The sequence below is a fragment of the Pavona decussata genome, unplaced genomic scaffold (genome assembly GCF_977016875.1).
Source record: "Pavona decussata unplaced genomic scaffold, jaPavDecu1.1 SCAFFOLD_14, whole genome shotgun sequence".
NCBI classification, from domain to species: domain Eukaryota; kingdom Metazoa; phylum Cnidaria; class Anthozoa; order Scleractinia; family Agariciidae; genus Pavona; species Pavona decussata.
The window spans coordinates 109,496-131,663 of record NW_028145437.1 but is presented as its reverse complement, the minus strand read 5'-3'; the positions used below and the strand labels follow the sequence as shown (position 1 = coordinate 131,663).

Sequence of the window (22,168 nt, the reverse complement as noted above, 5' to 3'; positions counted from 1 at the left end):
ACGCTCACAAAAATTGCTCCTTGAGTCTCAAGTTACCATGCTGTGGTGTGTGTATGCTTTTAATTTTTACTTGGCAAAAAAAGAGCCACTTCTCATACTCTATGAGCATGCGAGTTCTAATATAAAACGTCCAAAAGGAGCATAATCAAGGTTCTGTTCAAATAGAATTTTTCAACAGACATCACAATTGGAATGAAATTAAAGCAATAAAAGAACTAGAGTAGTCTTGGCAAAAAGTCCACCAATTACCAAATGTAAAATAAACCCTTACCACAGCACCACGATATTCAGGTTTTCCATCAATAATCTTCATGTTCTGAATCCTACGACATGAAGGAGAAATTTTATTTTTTCTTTTGACAAGAAAAGTACAACAACATAGAGAAACGTAAAAACTGACACCACACACTACACTACCTATGCTACAAACACCGTTATATTAACAAGGTATAAACACTATTGTTCTTATTAGGAAATTCGGGATATTAATATGAATTGGGTGGCAGCTACTTTTCTCTTAATGAAAGGAGGGGCTTCTATTTGTTTATCATGAAATTGTTTGAAAGTTCGTTGTTGTCTTGCAATAAAACGTTTGGATAGAAATGTTTTTTTTAATTGTAAACCAACGGTCTTACGGATAATGCTCTTTTTTAATTTGCTATGATAGTATGAAGAATTTACTTTCAAGTATAATGTAGTTGATCAGGGCATTTGTCTCATCTGAATCAAAAGTCCTGAAGACAAGGTCTTTGGTTTCAATATGGCCAAATGTTGTTTTAAGTAAGTTGAGTAGTCCCTTCAATTCATTTCAAAAAAGAAGCATTTTTATACAAAAGACAAAGAGATGTTCCAGAGTCTCCAACTCATCCCCACAAAAATCACAGAGAGGACCTTCAACTTTTTTTAAAACCTAAACAGTTTTTTCATTTGTATACAAGATCCTGTTCAATATTTTACACTGAAATTCCCTTAATTTTGTGCCTAAAGTAGTTTTGTGAGACGATAAATATATATTTTTTAGTCCAATTTGAAAGACTGTGTGTTGAAAATGTTATCATATTTGTTTAGAGCTGTTGGTACGTTTGATAAGTTACAAATAAAACTTTCAAATAACAACTTTATTAAAAGTTTTTCCAAATTATTTATCTTTTTCCTTTGTATATAGACATCAGGTAAAACAAAATGATTTGTTTTTAAGGAAACAGAACATTTGCTCTTTTTTAGGACTTCCTTCCATTATGGCGGAAGCATGTTGAAGATACTGAAAAGTAAAAAGCATTCAATTGGTGAAAGAGCTGAATTTAATGGCTCCTTGGTTGACTTGAATTTTCCTCTAGTGTGAAAACTGGTTATGATTTGTGCAGACAGCTCCTGCTTTAAACTGATAAAGAAAGGGAAAACCGCTATTCAAAATGAGAAATTTAACCATTCAAATGGCTCATTGGTGCTTGTATTTGAGGTCTCGTTTCTGTAGCATAAGGTATTGAGGATCATAACTACTCCCCGCCTCTAACCCCCAGATGGGATGCTAGTACATCCCAAAATACCCAGCATAGAGTGACTAGTCTTAGCTCCCCCCCCCCCCCCCCGATGGGATCATGGTCCATCACAGGGTGACTTCCACCATTTTGATTTCTTACACTAAGAGAGAATGTGGAGTAAAGTTTCTTAAGGATACAATAATGTAAATACCAGGGAACCACCAACCTCCCTATCTTCAGATCAAACTCTCAGTGCATTAACCACTTTATCCCCCCCCCCCCCCAATACCCCACATCCCCAATTCCCAGGGAAAAATCATTAGAGGACAAAAAGAGAAGTGCTTTGTTACAAGACTCACCTAGTTTTAGCAATGTCTACAGGCATAGATGCTATCGTAGTTGCTAAACCACTTATCATACTTGCAGCAAAATGACACAGTAGATCATCCTTGAAATAACCTACAAACAGAATGGAGAGATTTAATAAGTACTTCACAGATTCATATGTAATTTGTAAACTTTTTTTCATCTCTCTTAGGGTGCTCCCTGGTTTTCCTATATGGCTATGACCTTCCTTAAGGGAGTGGTTTTGGAGCTTCAGTGGTCTGACATTGTTGTGTAACAAGAAAGGGTGATTAAAGTAGTGATGACATTGTGCAAATTTATTTATCTGAATGGCATTCACATGCATTTATCAATGGCTCCTGTTTACAGTACAAGACATTCAAATATGAAGATTTATTCTACTGTGTTTCATGTGCTAAATTTGTTGTCTTGATGGTTTGAGGAAAGAGAGAAATTTTACCACTAGAACCATGCAAGAAATATTTCAAAATTATCTACAAACCTGTGCCAAGGAGAGTTTGTTTGGCTTGAGAGTATGTTGCTAACTGTGCAGCATTAACAACAACAGCTCGAGTAACTGTTGGGCCACATCCCTGTGAGGAATGAAATATTTCAATTTAACTGATGCTTTATGAGGTAACTATCAGTAACACTATTATGCATTTGAAGCCAAATACAATGCCACACTTCAGATAGGTAAACCTTCTCCACAAAAACAAAACTAATGAATTCTCACCCTCCACAGAGTAAGAATTCCTTCTTCTTTAGTTATTCTGTACAAGGCATTGAACACACTTGTGTAATTACGTCGTTGTTCAACAGGTAGCCTGTGGCAATACAACAGAATACAAATTTAGGGTAAAATCCCCATTTAAAGGAGAATTTAGATACACAGGCACACTTTATAGGCTTCAGTGAAAGGAACTTCAATGACTGACAAGAGAATGAAGCAACCCATGAATTCTGGGCTCTTCATGCTTATCACATACAAAACTTTTAAATTACTAAGTGCCATGTCCCTTATGGTACCACATCTCCCATATGTTCTCAAAAATAAATGGTATTGGCTCAGCACATGTTGAATCAAATCATAAGGATATGAAGTCATTGCACTGGCCACATTACAGCCTAGTAAACCTCACCCGTGTTATTCTTCAAAGTTCCTGTCTCCTATTTGCAGACTCCCACAGTGCACTAAGTTTACAAGGAGGATATTTCATCCTCTGACATTGCCCAGTGAGAAATGGCCATTTTGAAGTTACATCAATCAAGTCAGAACACACCAGATCAGCAACATGTGAGTTCAGAGATGAGATGTGGAAAAATTCATCATTTTTGTGCCGCTTTGCTTTTGTTTTTTTGTTTTTTTTTTTTTTGCTGAATTTTTTTTACTTCCTCTAGGTAAAAGAATCATTAGGCTATTAAGGAATTAAATTATAGCAACAATAATTTGCCTGTAATTAAAAAATGTTTTTTTGTTTAATACCTTATTCTCCTTATTTTCGCGATTTTAAAATATTCACGAACTTAAAGACCCGTGAAAAATAACGACCGCGAACTTTGATCTTGCGAAATTTAATGTACTGATGTTTTCAAGGGTCCTAAACAATTTTTAACACAAGGTGTTAGTACAAGGAGCTATCATCTATCAACTTTAGATGTTGATCAGTGTCAAGATTCGTCTCAAGTTCTTCTTCAGCATCTGAGTAATCATCTTCGCACAGTTCCTCCAATACATCCTTTGTACAGTCGTCAAATTGACCATCCTGTCCCGGCTCCTTGTAGATATGCAGCTAAGCATAATTTTTATAAGCCGAACGTAAGAACTAATGTAGGTAAACAATAATTAATCTCCTTCATGGCAACCGATATTTGGAAAGACCTTCCAACTCCTTTAAAAAAACTCATACAAAGATGGTCTGCTTTTCCGAAACAAATTATACGTTATTTACTGTCAGAACAACAAATTTTCTTTTATGGTGACCTCGAAACATATGTTTACTTTTTACAATTAATAAGTTCTTCCTTCCTTTTGCTTTTTCATTTTTTTTCTTTTTTGCCTACCATCTAGAACCTAAATTAGCCAGGGAGCTAACAAGATAACCAAATGGTTCATTTAGCTTCCTTGCTTTGCACATTATTCTAACTAATAATTAATTTAATTTATATAACACCACTAAAAGATTGTAAGAATCAACATGTAAATTGAAAAAAAGCACCAATAAAGATTATTATTATTATTATTATTACGAGTGTCTTGTATCTTTCCATTATAGCCCTGTTCCTTGGTGTATCGTCCATTTCACATATCACATCACTAAAGGGTGGGAAAAGGCTGGCATCGTCCAACTATTAGATGAATCGTTTAGTCTTCCCCTTGAGGATCCATTTGAAGAGATTGAAGGTTCTATTGAGATCTCCTAGAAAGGATGTGTAACGATACTCTCGATACTCGATAATGACTCGGAAGAACAAGAAGACTTTTTTTATTACTGTAATACTGACTTTTAGAGGAATACAGCTGCCTCTAAGAGACAGCATATTAGTTTTGTTTCGCTTGTCGATTAACATACAATTTTTTTAAAAAAGAAAAAACAAAGTCACTTAATTGTCAATTTCGCGAAATTAAATTCCCTGCAAACACAATTTTTCTCCACGATCGCGAAATTAAAGACTCGCGAAATGTGCCGAGAAAATTTTCGCGAAATTTAAGTCCCGCGAAAATAAAGGAGAATAAGGTACATATGTTGGGATAAAAGATGAGCTTTCTGAAATTTGCTAAACTGGTAGTGTTGAAATGTTGATGGTAAATACACACCTCCATGATGGAGGGAGAGACTCCCCCCCCCCCTTCCACCTGGATTTCCTGGATTACTAGAGCACCCCTCTCTCCCAGACTTCCTAGAACAAAGATCCCTCTTGCCTGGATTTCCAATACATTTAAATATTTCCAATATAAAATTTTTTATTTAGACCCTACATTTTCAATATGCAATATGCTGCAATAAGTAAAGAACCAATTTTCTAGATGTTAAAAAAAATTATCAATGATTAGTACCAGCCAGAAAACAATCTAGAAAATATATTTTTTTGAAAAAATTCCTGCATTCTGTTGAAAGCCACTTGTATATCAAATTTCAACACACTCAAATTATTCAATATTTACACAACATCCCTTTCTCAAACCAGCTACACATGAATTAACAAATACAGAGTTATTAACAAAAGCAGTTTCCTGCAAAAAAATGTATTCAAATAAACAATCAATACATTTTCTTTTAGAAACAAAAAAACTTTTGATTATATTGCATGCATGGAAAAATGCATGTAATTTCTGAAGACACTTCAGCCTTGTGAGCGATTGCTGACAGCGCAAGTCAGTTGCGTGACCACAAGTGTGGTTGTCGAGTTTTCTCAACAAGGTAAACAATCTCAAACTGCAGTTCAAAATGAGCATGTAGAGCACATTCAAGGCACTAGGATTGATTGGTATGCCCTCTAGAATAAATGTGCGTGACTACAGCATAACTACAGAGTGATTTGAACTGAACCAGCAACTTGAGCAAGTTTTTCGGAGATTTTGAACAGTTCAACATTCGGTGACATTTAAAAATGGCCTCTAGAGAAAGATACAGTACGGAGGAATCTTTACAAATGATTTTGGCAGATTCTGACAAGGAACTGAGCAAATTGGATGAAGATTTTTAGCAATGGCAATGAAGAAGCTATAGTACAACTCAGTGGATGAAAGCAATGAGAATTCCATAATGGCAACTGGTGGTGTTGCAGCAGAGACGAGTAACGAACCACCCTGATGCATGCAAGTTCACACACAAGAAAACGGTATCATGTGGGAAAATGCGAGTATATATGATGAGTTGGCTTCCAAGATATAAGCAGAGCAGGGGCATTTTTGTTGATACTACTCATCCTCGGAGACCCAGGGGCAGTTAGTCGAGTAGCAGCAATTTTCGTGGGCGAAAGTTTACTAAGAAGGGTACGAGCAGCAAACTTTCGCCCACGAAAATCCCTGCTACCCGACTAACTGCCCCTGGGTCTCTGAGGATGGATACTACTGGATTTGACATTTCAAGTTATTTTTTCCAGTTAATCTCCTTGAACTAATGGCTGAACAAACAAAGCTTATATAACATTGCAAATTACTATGGGACTGAACTGTACACCATCATCTGTGCAGGATTATTTTAGGCACTTTTGGCTAACAGAAAAATACTACACACTCTAAAACCCTTGATTCACCCCATGCTACTTCCCCCCTCCATCCCCCATTTATATTGTGCTCTTTATTATCAATATTGGCACAAAACTCAGTAAAACGTTTTGTTAACTTAAGTATACAAACTAGGACAGCTAATAATCAAGGTGGGTCCCTACAGAGACCTATATCAGTTCAATTTATTAAAATGTTTCATTTGTTGAGCAAGTTTGTGAACTTGCAAATGAAAATTTCCAATACAAGAACAGTAAACAAAATCATACTCAAAAGCAACGGCATTTGGTGCTTTGGGACATGAAGAGTAATGAGTTATATTTCTCTCAATTTTTTAAGTGATAAAATTTTCCATGTCCATGCAAAAAAAAAGTGAAAAAGTTGTGGCAAAAACAACTGTCATTTTGTTACCACTGACTGATAATGTCCTTGTAATCAGGTGACTGGTCATGTGTCCTATTGCAATAAAATTCACACATGTTGTGATGCCTAATCACACATAGGATTGGTGTGGAAAAGTTTCAGTCCAATACCATGTATACATTCAGAGATATAATCAAATTTTGCAATTATTATAGTTTTCTGGGGGGGGGGGGGGGGTTGGACAGCCGAAAAGGTAGCACCAAAAGAGTTAAAATGCACTAAAATATTATCATTATTCATAAAAATACAAAATTTTTACACCATTGCAATCCAATTCAATTCCAGCAGTCTAGTTACCTTCCGTCTGACGTCATTCTTATAAGAGAAATCTCTGCAGGTGTTCCTATAAATGAACCTACTGCTCCTGCGGTCATTCCTATGGATAAAAAACAAACCAATGATTTAGTTTATGATGAATATAACATGTGCACAGCATTGCATGTCTTCAACTTGTGTAATCAGGGATCCCTCACAAGAGGTACGTGCTAAAACCAGGAACACCAAAACCACCGGAACCATTGGAACTACCAAAATCAAATGAATGGAACCATTGAAATCACCAATACAAACAAAACAAAATCGCATCAAAATTTTGATGGTGATGTGATGTGATCAAGAATTGATGCTTGTAAAACAGTGTGAGCCTGGAGAAAAAGAAGGGCACATACCAACAACCACAACTTACTTTTAGTTTAATAGGTCCAGTCAGACTTGAGTTTTGCGGAGTACTGAGTGGTCTTCCCATATCAGACACCCTAACTATTCTAGTGTACAAGGCCATAGGTAATTTATTTGTGAGCGACAATTTTTTCCCCTTATGGCCGCAGTACAGAGAGACTCTACGACCTATGGAGCCACAGAACTTGCTCTTAGCTACGATCAGACTCTATGACTTTTATTAGTAGCACTTGCTCTTAGCTACAATCACTTGCGCAACTTTGGCATTTGCTGGCTGGCTTCAGTGGTTCCGTTCTGATGGTTCTAGTTTTTTTGCAGGGATTACATTCCTGTGGTGTTGGTGTTTTTGTTCCGATGGTTCCAGTGGTTTCATTCCGGCATTCCTGGTTTTAGCACATGCCCTCACAAGAACATAATAATTTCCATCATTTCCTACACTTGCATTAAAACAGTGAAGTCTTCTAAATCTAGTGGTTTGCAACTGCTGGGACTTCAATCTGTTTCTGCAGCAAGGAGAGACTTGTAACAACACTACTCCCCCCTGGATTAAATACTAGTCCATCACAGAACATACTGCATGAAGTGACTAGGAGAGACCAGGAGTATTAATAATACTCTGGGATTAGATGCTAGTCCATTACATGATACCCAACATGAAGTGATTAGGAGTATTAAATAGTACTCTGGATTGGATACTAGTCCATATTTTAATTTTATAATTGTTTTTCCAGAGATTGTAAATTATTGTTGTTGTTATTATTTAGATTAGCCATTCATTACTTTAAGATTTTGTAATGCGCATTCGATCATATCTTTATTGCATGTTAGACTGCGCAATATAAGAAATAAACATTATTATTATTATTATCATTATTATTATTATTATTATTATTATTATTATTGTCCATCATGGGATACCCAGCATGAAGTGATTAGCCTAGGAATATTTACTACATTGTACTTGGTAGTGAGTGGTAGAGCAGTATCCAACTGAGTGTCATAAAACCAAAACCAAAGTAATTACACTGGCCATTCTATCTCGTCATCACTGCCCCAGGGATCCCATGAGATAGCTAGACGCATGCGCATAGTCAGTGCTTTTCGCGCGCAAATCAGTATTTGCACGAGGTTTAGTTATCCGAACAAAATTGACTCTTTTTCGCCTTTTGGTGAATTTTTGGACCTAATGACTGTCTTCAATCGATTAACCAGTCCATAAACATGGATCAAGCGAGTTCAGACTCCGGTGTCTCTAAAAGCAACGGCACAGATCATCCTCCGGACAACAATATGGCGGTCCTACAAGGACTAGCTGCCACCTTGGCTCAACTTGCTAAGGCTTCCGAGACTCAGATGGCAATGCTAGCCAGTCTTAAAGAAGATATCATACTTCGTGCTGACTCAGACGAAGATGAAGAATCGGAAGGGGACAAAAATGACACAGTAGATATAAACGCCGTGGTAAACAATGTGCTCGACTCGAGCGATTCGCGTACAAACCCCGGGACGAACGTGGCGAAGAAAACTGCCTCATGCCCTGACTCAGGGTCGCAGGATGATATCCTTGATAGCCTGACTCAGGCCTTTGTGCAGTCTAAGGAGAAATCTCCTGCCATAGCAGAAAAGATCGCTGGCTTGATAGATAACATGGCCACTGGAGGTCTTTCACCGGAAACAGTGAAAGAACGAGTAGAAAAATATCACCCTCCAGAGAATTGCAAGTTCCTATCGCCCACAACAGTTAATGAGGAGATTTGGGATTTGCTGCCACGGCGCAGCAGAACAGTTGACCTAGCTTTCCAGCGGGTACAAGAACCGCTTGTTCAGAGCTTATCAGCTCTGTCTATCTTAGGTGACCAGCTGGTGAAGGATCTTCACGCTGGAACAACGCCAAATACTCGTCAGATTCTTGATCATGTCATGGATAGCATTGCTCTTCTTGCTAATGCGAATTTTAAACTCAACATGAAGCGACGAGAGCTCATAAAACCTGACCTAAATCCTCCTTACACAAGTTTATGTAAGGATGAAATTAAACCATCAACGAAGTTGTTTGGTGATGACCTATCAAAGCATTTGAAGGAAATGTCTGAAGCAAAGAAAGCAGGCCGCCAAATGCAGAAATCCTCTGTCACTCGAACGTCAAACCATGGTTTCACGAAGGCGGGAAGACAAAAATTTCGCCGCTCAAACTTTAAGCCATACGACAGATCATATGACAGAACATCAAGTCAGAAAACACCTCAGCAACGTCCTTTTTTAGGATACAGCCGGGCACACAAGAGTGCCCAGAAAAAGGCCAGCCAATCCAACACCAAAGACCAGTAGAAACACAGGTAAGGGAACATCTGCCACCAGCTATTGATAAAGAACATCTATCCCAAATGGTTGTTAATTTCTCAGCTGGACGGCTGAAAGACCATGTAGGAGGTTGGAAGTCACTGACTAGTGACCCTTTCATACTCGATGCTATAAAGCACTATCATATTGAGTTTGGGGAGGATCTCCCTTTTCAGATTTGCAAGCCTAAACAAATGCAATTCTCCCTTTCTGAAAGGGCAATTATCAATGAAGAAATCGCTAAACTACTTAACAAAGGTGTTGTTGAACAGACCCATTGTGTAGAGGGTGACTTTACCTCTACCATATTTGTGCGTCCCAAGAAAGATGGCACTTACAGAATGATCTTAAACCTCAAAGCTCTTAATGAATTTGTTTCATATTACCATTTTAAAATGGATAATATTAAAACAGCCCTCAAACTCATGCGTCCAGGGTGCTTTATGGCATCGGTTGACCTAAAAGATGCTTACTATTCAGTTCCTATCGCCACAGGGGATAGGAGATACTTGAAATTCGAGTGGCAAGGTAGCTATTTTCAGTATACTTGCTTGCCCAATGGCCTGGCTTGTGCTCCTCGTTTATTCACAAAAATATTAAAGCCAGTCTATTCTCATATCAGATCTTTAGGTCATATTTGTATGGGTCATATAGATGACTCATTGCTGTTGGGATATAATTACTCTGCCTGTGCCAAGAATATCCAGGACACTGTTGATACATTCATTAAGTTAGGGTTTGTGATTCACCCAGAAAAGTCAGTCTTGGTACCATCGCAAGAAATGGAATTTCATGGTTTCTTGTTGAATAGTATAAACATGACAATTCGACTTCCACCTACTAAAGCTGAACGTGTATGGCTAGCTTGCCAGAGTTTATTGCACAAGAGTTACATGTCTATTAGAGAAGTTGCACAGGTTATTGGGTTGATCCTTTCTAGCTTTCCTGGTGTCCAGTTTGGGGAGTTATACTACAGGAACCTAGAAAAGGATAAAATTCTTGCCTTGCAGATAGGTAAAGGCAATTATGATTCCCCAATGTATTTGTCAAATGAATCTAGATCAGAGTTAACCTGGTGGGTGAACAATGTAGACTCTTCATTTAAAAATATTGTTCAGGAAGACCCTGACCTGACCCTTACCACAGATGCCTCCACTAGAGGTTGGGGTGCAGTATTTGGGGTTCAGAAAACTGGTGGTCTTTGGAGTTTAGAAGAACAAGCTTTCCATATTAACTACTTAGAATTGAAAGCAGTGCTCCTGGGTTTGAAGTCTCTCCTCAGCAATGTTCATAACAAACATATAAGGATTCAATCTGACAACACAACAACAGTAGCATATGTCAATAACATGGGGGGCATCAAATCTGTTGAATGTAATGATGTGGCTCAGAAAATTTGGCTGTGGTGTATGGAGAGAGAAATTTGGCTCAGTGCTTGTCACATACCAGGATCTACCAATGTGGAGGCTGACACTGAATCTAGGCAATTTAACAGTTCAACTGAATGGTCTTTAAACCTGGAAGTTTTTTCAGACCTAGATTAAATGTGGGGCCCATTTGAAATAGATTTGTTTGCATCCCGCCTCAATTTTAAAGTTTCTAGTTATGTGTCATGGAAACCAGACCCTGGTGCCAAATATGTCAATGCATTCTTTATGAATTGGAAAGAATTCTATTTCTATGCTTTTCCCCCTTTTAGTGTTATAGCAGTGTGCTTACAGAAAATAGAGCAGGATCAAGCAACTGGGGTACTTCTAGTTCCTGTTTGGCAGACCCAACCTTGGTTTACCCCTCTCCTTCACTTGCTAGTAGACAACCCTGTTCTTCTTCCACACTCGCGTTGTTTGCTGACACAACCCCACAACCATGCACTGCACCCCCTTCTAAACCAGTTGAAACTGATGGCTTGCAAGCTCTCCGGGAAAGCCTCCAGCAGAGAAGCGTTTCAGACAAGGCTACTGCGATCATCCTCAAATCCTGGTCTGATGGAACACAGAAGCAATATAGACCATTCATCAAACAGTGGATTGATTTTTGTAGTAAATGGAAGGCTGATCCCTACAATCCACCTCTGACAGCAGTTTTAGATTTCCTTGTTAGCCTCCATGACAAGGGACTGACTTACACCACCATCAATACTGCCAGGAGTGCCATTTCGGCAGTTGCTGTACCTACAAATAACATGACGATTGGCAGCCATCCACTAGTTTCCAGGTTTATGAAAGGTGTATACAAAGCCTCCCCTCCAACCCCTCGTTACCAATCAACCAGGGATTTACAACCTGTTTTAACTTACCTTTCCTCCCTCAACCCTCCTGAGAAGCTTGACTTGAAATCACTCACTTTAAAGTTGGTTATGCTGGTAGCCTTATTATCCGCACAAAGAGGACAAAGCTTACACATCTTAGACATTGGTTGCATGAAAGAATTGCCTTATGGATTTGAATTCCCGCTCATGGAACATGTGAAACAAAGCAGGCCAGGTTACAGAGCTCCATCTGTTGTCTTACGAGCTTACCCTGCTGATTCGTCACTCTGTGTGTCAACTTACCTGAAAGAATATCTCAAGCGAACCAAACCTCTCAGAGGATCAGAAAGTAAACTTTTTATTAGCTTCACCAAACCTTACAAACAGGTCTCAAGAGAAACTATTTCCAGATGGATCCAATTAGTAATGGAGTTGGCTGGTGTCGATACCAAAGTCTTCAAACCACACAGTACAAGAGCTGCAGCAACCTCTAAAGCTAAAGCAGCAAGTGTCCCCCTTCATGAAATCCTGCGCACCGCTGGCTGGTCATCCTCAAGGTGCTTTGACCAATTCTACAATAAACCAGTTGAGACTCCCACTTTTGCATCAGCTGTACTTCAGATTGATTAGAACATAGACAGGGATGTTGTCTCTCAGCCCTGATGCTATTATTAGTGACTTAAGTTCAGTGATATACTTCGCTTAGAGACTGCTTACTTCAGGCCTTTTGTGCCTCTACATTGTTATTGTTATTCAGTAACTTCATAGGACAATTGTTTGTTCGCATGCTCTCTGCCCTAATGGGTGGCTTGGAACTTCATGTTACGAAAAAAAAAAAAAAATTATTGTCATTATACTTTGGAGATCTTTCCTCATGTGACTGTCTTGGCTTTGAAATCTCATGGGATCCCTGGGGCAGTCATGACGAGATAGAATTGATAAATTAAACGAGACTTACCTGTAAGTTGAAGTTTGATTGGAATTCTATTGAGTCGTCAAACTGCACCAAGGGATCACATGCCCACCCTTTATTAGCCCCATTATGTGGGCAATTACTGTTGGACTTTGTTTTACCCACCCTTTATTCCCTATGAGTTTTAACTTGGGGTATTACCTATTTTTGTGTGAGACACTCACATTCGGCTGTGAAAACTGACTATGCACTTGCGTCTAGCTATCTCATGTGATCCCTTGGTGCAGTTTGATGACTCGATAGAATTCCAATCAAACTTCAACTTACAGGTAAGTCTCGTTTAATTTATCAATTTTATTGCAACAGATGTAAACAACACAACAAGCCAATCAGAATTCGAAGCAAATACAAGCAACAAAGCGCAGGAAAATGCATGCGGCGAAAACATTATTGGTTTTGGTTTGGATTCCCATTAGTTGACAAAGTGGTGCAAGTTTTGTTAACTAATCAGAGAACATAGTAATGCAAGACCAAACCAAACTTGAAATTACTTGCGACACTCAATTAAAAAACTGCTCTAATTACAAAGTATAACTTAATTAAACTATAGTAAGAATGCAAATACATTATTAACCAAATATTTTTAAAAAAAGCACCAACCTAAACCACACTTCATGAGAAAGGATGGTGGAGTGCCATCAGGACTAGACAAAAGATAAAACAATGTCAGTTCAGTTAATACAGTATGGCGCACCCCACTGGTGTGACATGGCAGAGATCATTTTTGAGATGTTTTTGTGGCTACACTATAGTGGTCAGGGCCACCATGTTATCACCTCTGTAAGTCTGTGGTGGCAAACAGGCTCGCAAAGCATGCACATGGCTACTGCTGTACAGGTTGAAAATAATACAGGCTCAAGTTACATAGCAATTTGTCTCAAAAGGGAATCAAGTTATGATACTATTATATAAAAGGCAGTTCACAAAATAAAATCAGTGAAATTGCGGTTTCTTTAGGCGGGTTAAAGAAATATAGATTAAATAAAAGAGAATGTTCCTTTGGTATCCCCTGTCAAGAGCAATCATGATGTGATGTGATCTACTGGAAGCATTCTTGAATTCCAGGAGAGGAGCCTCAAAATAGGAGAGTTTTTTTGTACTACATACACATAAGATCAATTTTGTAGTTTCAAACATTTTTAGTAGATGAGCATGTGGTTAATTTCAGCAGCAGCATGGAATTCTTGTTGCCATTGTAGCTTTGATAAGCTTTTTCCCCCACAAGTTTAGTTTGTGCGTAGAAAAGAGGTTTTGTTTTGTAAACTGGTCGTTTTTAGCTTTAAGCACAATTTTGAATGGGTTTTCTACGTTTAATAGAATGCAAGACATTAATTTTGATTCCTTCTGATTGAGCGACAAATTTGCATAATCTAGTGCAATGATTAACATTTTTTGGCTTGGGAACGTTTTTCTAATTCCAGCAAGTGAGCCTCAAGTGGGCGACAATTTTATCCTCAACTTACAATTTAATAAGGGCAGTGTAAAGAAGACAGAAATGATGGTAATTCATAAAAATAATCAATTCTTATCTCAGAATGCAAATGGTTCAAAGACAGTTGTCTCGTTAGCAAAAATTATTGTTGAATATAAACTTGACCATTATTTTGTAGTTATTAACTTGCGATGATTCTCTGTATCTCTGGAGCATTTGGCTACTTCTGATAACTCTTATTTGTACTCCTTAGGACTGGATAAGAGGTAATTATTCTTAATTAATAAATTTTTATTAAACAGTAGGTATATAATTGTAGTTGCAACAAAGGCTTTTTTTAGTTTGAATTTTTGGAACAGAGGGTGGGCATATTGTCAATTCCATTGAAAGTTGTTGAGCAATCTGAGTGTCTGATTAGCTTTTTTCCTACAGGCTTAGTTTGCAGGAAGTAAAGAGTTTATTGTTTTGTAAACTGGTCTATTTTAGCTTTAACCACAATTCCGAATGGGCTTTCTATGGCTTGTTTATTTATTTACTCTTTGTGACTGAGTGGCAAATTTGCATAATCAATTCTTCAGCTTGGTGTACTTAAAGGATTGCAGATCGACTACACTGCCTTTTCAAGTTCCATGTCCGGCTGCAAGTAAGAAAATCAGCCGAGTCTGGAAATCTCAACATTGAAAATGAGAGTCTCAGGACCAGAAGTAAGTTCAACATATCTCCATTTTGACTTGAAACAATATCATTTAATACGAAAGTATGGCCACTTCCTCCTATCTTTCAACATTTCTGCTCCCCTTATGGTAGCCACATACACTCAGAGACTGCCTATTTTTTTTAACTTTCCAAAGGTTAACATATGAAGATACGAACATGTCTGCAAGAGCAAGTTCCAAAGCCCCAAAAGCTAATCTTGACTGTGTTTTAACTTTGGTCTTGAGTGCATGAAGTTACCAAGAGTATTATAGAGGGTTACATATTAATCTCATAGGTACTGAGATTTATCCACGAAAATCATAGTGAATAGCTTATCAGGAGTAAGAACGACAAAATTTTACCAGTGATGAATGAACGTACTGAAGGGAACATCATCCAACAGCTGTTCCACAAAAAAATGTGCTTTGAGAAATGGCAGAGGGAAGGTTTGCTTCTGTTTGCTCAGTTGAAGTTTTTTTTTAGAACAAGAAAACAAAAATACCACTCAAAAAACTGAAGGAGATGTTAGATTGCTTAAAAGATTTTTGAAAACGAAGGGCAAAGACAGAAAAATGGAACATATTCCAGCGGTTGAGCTGAATGAATACATCAGCCAATTCATCATCTCTGTCTGCTCTAAAGATGGCAATGAATATAAGCCGAATAAACAACACTCTTGACTTTGGACCAGGAAAGAGACTTCAGATAACAGGGCTTCAAGGTAGCAAAGGCAATGTCAAATTACAAACTTTGTCATCAAATCAACAATGCTGTAGTATTATTTGCTTGTGCATAAGGTGTAGAACAAAGCAACCAGACTCTTTATGTCCTAACTGTATTACCATTTTTTGCCTGGAAAATATGGCTGAAATTTCAAAAACACTCTGCAGTAACAGTTCACATGTTTGTATGTGGTACATCAACCCTAGTAAGTGTAAAAGGAAGAGCAAATTGCAGATTGGATACTTAAATAACAAGTGATGGATAATTTATGCAAATGATGCAACTTTAAATGTGTGCATGCAGACATAAGTGCATGTCCATATACAACAACTGAATCCCTCTGGATGACACATTATCGCATCTTATGTTAACAAGTAACATTTTTTTTACACAGCCTCAACAACTTGCCAGCACATCATGCTGCAAGCAGAGGTTCCTTCAGAGAGAGAGGTCTTTTGTTTTTTTATTAACTACTATCCCTGCTATAGAAAATTGACAAATTAAGAAATCCAATTTACAATGTAAAACTAGATGAAAGAGCCACACATTAGCCAACAAAACTGTAGTTGCTATATTTTACTTTGAGGCCCTATGCGCCACCTTGGCACCAGGGGACAAGCAAAAAAAAAAGTATATTTTACTTTGTCTTCAAAAATGTGGTGGTGTCTGAAGGGAATATCTCTTGCTCAAGGAAAGTGAGAACTATGCAAATTTTGTCGATTTTTTTATGTGAATGTAACAGTACACAATACAAAAATTAAGTTTGTTATAGTCACTTTCAGTGTTACGTGTATAGCAGAAAATAGTGACTATCTTTTGACAAGCCATCTTTCAACATGCTAGATAAACAGCCAAAAGACTATTTTAACTACCGGTATTATACAGGAAAATTTTCTACTTATTGGGAAAAGAAATCACAAATTAACAACAACTATAAAGACTTAAAGTGGCTGACAAATGTGTTAACCTGTTAACTTTGCACGAAGCTCTCACAAAATTCAAACTATTTGACTGCTTTCAATTGGCTCTGTTCTATACGTTCCAGTAGAATTTGGCCGTTCTGTTCACAAGGTGTTAAATTTCAAAACCATTGATTTATCTAGAATTAGGCCGGGTTGCATGACATCTCCAAAGATGGCACATCAAAAGATAGTTCGTTGTGCACGTAACATTGAAAATGGCTATAACAACAGAAGCAATTAAGTTCTTGATCAAGTTTAGTTCTTACTTCCAGGCTCACATTATGTATAGAATGGTTAAAAACAAGAGTTAGAGCACTGGTTGCGGGCACACTGAATTATGCTGTGTTGTTTTCCTTTGCCTATTTTTGTTTCAGATTGTGGTAATTTCTGATAATGAACATGACATTAAGGAGGTCTCAAACAAAAAAAAAATTAATTACTCCCCACAGGAAAGAGGGGAAATGTGAGAGAGCATCTTTTCAAGAACAAAAGAATGGATATCCTTTAACTGAACAACAAGGTTGTGCAATTGAAGGAATGACTTAATGCAAAATTAAACTACCTTTTAAACTTTTCCATTAGTGAGGTGTAAACACCTAGCCTTGTTGTGGTGTAAGTTGCTTGTCGCAGAAGACCAGCAGATAGTCTAAAGAAAGAGGGAGTAATATAAAATATATATGACATGAAAAAACAGTAGCTAAATAGCAAAACTAAAATGTATATCTTTCCTGACATATATAAAAATCAAACATAAACTCAACTATAAAATCTATATAAAAAATCAAACTAACTAACCCATTATAGACACCAAAGAATCCTTCCTGTCGTAAAATGGAAGCAATTGCATGTAAACTGCTCTTGTGTGTTTTTGCAGCTCCTCCGACACCTAAACAGAATGACTGAGCCCATATTTAACAGTTCACGTAAATTTACAAACTGACACTTTTGTTTACACAATCCAATTGAGACACTCAAACAAGTTTAAAAGAACTTAAAGACAAAAACTTCTATATGTTCTCTTAAACAAATTTGCACTCTATGCACAACTACAGCTGCTTTAGTTCTCAACAACAGCTAGAGGCTTGTACTGTAAAAATTGACAGACAAGCCACAAATTATAGCCTGAAATTTACTTTTACAAACTATCAGGGTTGAAACTTATTTGCAAGGATGTCTAAAAATTGTTGTCTCCTTCTGCCTTGAAAGACAATGGACTGTGCCAGAAATGTCAGTTCACTGTATTAGGGTAGGGTTGACTGTGACTGTAGAGTCCAATTCTGTTTTTGTACATGTAATAATGCTCCCACCACTCCCCCCTCTACAAAAGCACATTTGCATAAGGATATAATTGTATAAGGACAGTTGCAAAACAGCCATTCCTAACATTTTTGTAACAAGCCATTTCATTATACTCACCACTCATCTGCATCCTGTTTTTGACCAAATCTAGTGGCTGAACAAACACAGTGGCACCCATACTGAAAACAAAAAATATGATAGAGGTACTGGTATGAAATGTTACTAATTGAACTGTTAGCCCCCCAAACTTAATTGAACAGTTGGGTGCAATTGGTTTTGTAATCAAACTCAAGAAAAAAATTGTGTGAAATTTCAATAGCCCATTTTACAGTTGCGTGCTGAGTGACCTGGTCTTGGATTCTTAGCGAGGCTGGGGGTGACCTTGTTTTGATACAAACCTCACTGCTTTTCATATGTAGATCATACTGTTCTTATGCTAACTATTTGCATTAACATATGAAAGGCAGTGAGGTCTGTATCAAAACAAGGTCATCCCCAGCCTCGCTTCCAATTCAAGACCAGGTCACTAAGCACACAACTGTAAAATGGCCTATTGCACTCATTTCTGAACCCAATTCAACTCAACCAAACAATTTAAAATCACTCCAAACAGCTGTCTTACCTGGGATCTTAGCATTTTTTATCAGCCAATAGAACCTTTAAATGCAATGAATTCAGACAAGCAAAGCCAAACACAATTCCTATTTTAAGTTGTTTACTATATGACAATACAAATTAATTGTGAACAAAGTATACATCTTGGAAGCAACATTCACCATCCATTGTTGACCATTTTCTGCAATTTCAATGACATCAAGCCTAATTGACCCTGATCAAACCTTATCAAATGCTTAATTATTTTCCATTGCACCCAATTTTTGGTGAGGATTCAATTGTATTCAATTGCAAAACTCAGTTGACCCCAAATACACAAGCTGAACAAATTGAGCTTTTATTTTGGTTTGACTCGTAATGGTTGGCATGGTATTGTTAACTAGACAGTGCCAATAAACAATTTTTCAAATATTTCAGTTATTTTCACAATCTTTTGACAGATTTAGAGGATGTCAATGACAATTCATTTGTCTACCCTCCGCCAAACCAAAGGAAGAGGAAATCATACAAGGACTGAGAATCTTCAAAAGGGAAACAGTCTTGATCAATGGTGCTTCAACTAAAGAGGAGTCAGACAATGAAGACGAAGTAGAAGACATTAAAGAGGATGGTGAGCAAGATTTAATAAACGAGCTTGCTGAACATGAGTAGAGAAACCTGACCAATTGCTTTCTCAATTCTTCATATGAAACTTAGTTTGACTGATTCAAGTGCACAGTAGACAAGTACCAGTCCATGCTAGACACACACTGATCACAGATAGGGCTCATTATGTATCTGCCTGTAAGCAGATACAGGTAGTATCTCCTTTAATGTACACTGTATGTTTTATCTGATGTGAAACAGGAGTAAATCAGTGTATGTGTGTATGTATGTATGTATGTATGTATGTTATTGTTTTGTGCAAAACCACAACAAAGTGTTTTCTTTAATTGCACAACACTGATAATTCCAGTAATTCCGCAAGGCCAAAGAGTCATCCATGCTGATTCCATACCATATTTCTTACAGCGGTTACCAATAACATGTGACCTACCGTCTTCAAAAGAGTCGGATAAAGTTACGTTTTGGTGGACGTCAATCAAAGAAAAGCCGTTGGAATTATTTTGAAATCTGACAAGATTTCAAGGTAACCCGGCAAGAAACTAAGAATTTTACCTCACCAAGAATAGGTAAACTTTATTTAAATTGATTTCCGAGCCAGATCAAGGGAAAATAAAAGGTATTTTTGAATTTAAAATTCTAATTTTCACTGCACGTGATAATTTGCCAACTTGCACGTGTCGCTGATTTTGCAAAATTATTACGGGTAGCGATTTAAAATGTTTAAAAAAAAATATGGCTTCATCTAAACAATGCCCGTTCTTTTAGATAAACTGGCTTGGAAATCAACTTTCACAAAGTTTACCATCTCTCAGCAGATACAACTGCCAATTTCTTGGTTCTGTTGCCTATGATCTAAGAATTCAAAATTCCATGTAATTCAACGGTTTTTCTATGATTGACGTCCACCAAAACGCAACTTTATTGGGGTCTTTGAAGGCGAGAGGTCGCGTGTTATTGATAACCGCTAAAATAAAGATTTAAAAAGCTGAACAGAAACAAATCATTTATCACTTCCGGCATGCCCCTGATCGATCTTCAGCATATAACCTGATAGACAGATCTTCAGCGTATAACCTACATAAAATGAAGCCTGGGACGGAGAAGGACATGACCAAAAAGCACCTATAGCATGATTTTAAAGGTCAGTTAAAATTACTTGACATATTAGCTGTTCAAACTAGAGTCTTTGTCACATTTGTTGGGACAGACCCCATCACCCAGCACTGTCAATGTTGCTTTACAATAATGGTTAGTTCAACATTGAGAGTGGAGAGGGGAGCATGACAAGGACAGAATTAGCTTGGTTGACTAGGACTGTAGGTGCCTAACAAGCCCCAACTGCATCGAGCATACGTATAAATAGGTATGTATGACTGTATAAAATAAACAGTAATTAAAAGGGCAGGAATTAGCTTGGTTGACTAGGACTGTAGGTGCCTAACAAGCCCCAACTGCATCGAGCATATGTATAAATAGGTATGTATGACTGTATAAAATAAACAGTTATTAAAAGGGCAGGAATTAGCTTGGTTGACTAGGACTGTAGGTGCCTAACAAGCCCCGACTGCATCGAGCATACGTATAAATAGGTATGTATGACTGTATAAAATAAACAGTAATTAAAAGGGCAGGAATTAGCTTGGTTGACTAGGACTGTAGGTGCCTAACAAGCCCCAACTGCATCGAGCATATGTATAAATGGGTATGTATAAAATAAACAGTAATTAAAAGGGCAGAAAAAATAGGCATAGTCTAAACATTTGTCTAGAAAAACGTGAAAAGACAGCAGACTCAATAGGTTCCGAAATTTCCTAAACCACTCAAAAGTTTAACTACGATCGATTTCGTGATTCTGATTAAATTCAAATTCTTGATCTCGGAGTGACTAAAGAATACAAGAAGCTAAGTTCTTGTATATCAATGCAAGAATTATTTTATTTAAGTTCATTCAAAACAGCTCCACTTTATTCAAGTTCCCAACTTCTCTAAAACATTATAAATCCTCAAAGCTTTACTTTGGGAAATTACGCCACGTAATCAGCCACGTGAATAAAAATAATGGAATAAAATACAATGAGCCATACCAGTTCGCATACGAACACCGGGTCCATACCGGGTCTGTAGAGCAAGGAATGGACACTTTATAACCCAATACTCACCCCGCAGATCCACCCATGATAAACCGCATATAATTTGGGATATATCCTAGCTTCTTCTCGCTCATGATTACACCTTTGTATTAAAAGCAACGAGCTAAAACTGAATAAGTGAATAACTAGAAGCCGAGCTCACCGGTCGAAGATTCCTCAGGCTCTTTGGCCAGCGGTTGGTCGCCGCTGGTCAAAGAAAGGGGTACCGGTGGGTGTATAAAAACAGCGAAACGTAACGTAATCTAGTGTGTTTCCTTCTTTCTTTCTTCACATGTCTCCTTCTATACAGAAGATTCTTTCATGAGGTAAGCAGTCATTAAAATAAATAAGAAATAAAAACATCTACTGATCAAGATCGATTTTCCAATTTATCTTGGAAAGACAAAACAGAATCCGCCTCAACTTAAAAGCCAGTGGCAAGGTGTTCCATTCCCTTTTTGTCCCAGGGAAAAAGGAACACCCTGGGTTGAGTGATGTAATAAGAATAAACTGTGCTATTTCGTCCGCTGTCTCTGTAGGTTCGCCTGTAGTGTAGTGGTAAAAAAAATCTGCCTTGAACGTTCGAATCCTCGCCGGTGAACCATATTTTCACCCAATTAGACGGCAAACCCCGAGCGGCAAACTCGAGGTTTCTATCGGGTGATAGTTCGCCCGAGCCAACTATCAACACTGATAGAAACCGAGCGCGAACCGTCTAACTGTTTCAGCATACCCCACTGATCGATCTATCATTATCAAACAAAAAAATTTAATACTTCATAAAGTTTGATACGTATGTGCAATGATGAATGCTAAATCGCGCACGCTCATTTGCAAAGTTCGTTCATTAAAGTTCATGATCGATTAAAACAAAGCTACGCTGTTTAATTCGGCTTTGATTTGTTGTTCAATGGGTGTTGTAATTTCTTTTTGTGTTACAAACCAGTCTAAAACAAAATAAGAACCGCAATTGTTAAGCCTGGTTCA

General features: G+C 37.6%; 3 protein-coding genes and 1 long non-coding RNA gene across 5 annotated transcripts in view; 2 read left to right on the top strand and 2 right to left on the bottom strand.

The window, feature by feature from the left end:
• LOC146487540 (mitochondrial 2-oxoglutarate/malate carrier protein-like) overlaps positions 1-21,371 on the bottom strand; it is a 29,070-nt gene extending 7,699 nt beyond the window's left edge. For both annotated transcript variants that reach the window (XM_085129537.1, XM_085129544.1), the window contains exons 1-10: positions 21,212-21,371; positions 17,949-18,010; positions 17,328-17,418; positions 17,095-17,178; positions 13,320-13,363; positions 6,778-6,856; positions 2,563-2,653; positions 2,329-2,419; positions 1,841-1,940; positions 272-323 (exon numbers count right to left, since the gene is read on the bottom strand). In XM_085129537.1, coding sequence (XP_084985663.1) covers positions 272-323; positions 1,841-1,940; positions 2,329-2,419; positions 2,563-2,653; positions 6,778-6,856; positions 13,320-13,363; positions 17,095-17,178; positions 17,328-17,418; positions 17,949-18,010; positions 21,212-21,276 — 759 coding nt within the window. In that variant the 5' untranslated portion in view covers positions 21,277-21,371. The remainder of the gene's footprint in view (positions 1-271; positions 324-1,840; positions 1,941-2,328; positions 2,420-2,562; positions 2,654-6,777; positions 6,857-13,319; positions 13,364-17,094; positions 17,179-17,327; positions 17,419-17,948; positions 18,011-21,211) is intronic.
• Positions 1-22,168, bottom strand: part of LOC146487536 (uncharacterized) — a 105,581-nt gene that overhangs the window by 52,277 nt on the left and 31,136 nt on the right. The gene's annotated exons all lie outside the window — the stretch shown is intronic.
• LOC146487542 (uncharacterized) lies at positions 7,781-9,819 on the top strand. The gene has a single exon (XM_085128540.1). It carries the CDS (start codon positions 8,380-8,382, stop codon positions 9,484-9,486), a length of 1,107 nt encoding a protein of 368 aa, XP_084984666.1. The 5' UTR covers positions 7,781-8,379; the 3' UTR covers positions 9,487-9,819.
• LOC146487541 (uncharacterized) lies at positions 9,543-12,497 on the top strand. The gene is made up of 2 exons (XM_085128515.1): positions 9,543-11,021; positions 11,198-12,497. Exons 1-2 carry the CDS (start codon positions 9,543-9,545, stop codon positions 12,374-12,376), a joined length of 2,658 nt encoding a protein of 885 aa, XP_084984641.1. The 3' UTR covers positions 12,377-12,497.

What these genes read in the sequence shown, in the direction of transcription:
- LOC146487542 (XM_085128540.1), top strand. Translation starts at nt 8,380, where the DNA reads ATGGATCAAGCGAGTTCAGACTCCGGTGTCTCTAAAAGCAACGGCACA.
- LOC146487541 (XM_085128515.1), top strand. Translation starts at nt 9,543, where the DNA reads ATGGTTGTTAATTTCTCAGCTGGACGGCTGAAAGACCATGTAGGAGGT. An exon ending in AATGGTCTTTAAACCTGGAA is followed by an intron (nt 11,022 to 11,197) that starts GTTTTTTCAGAC and finishes TCCCCCTTTTAG; the next exon opens with TGTTATAGCAGTGTGCTTAC.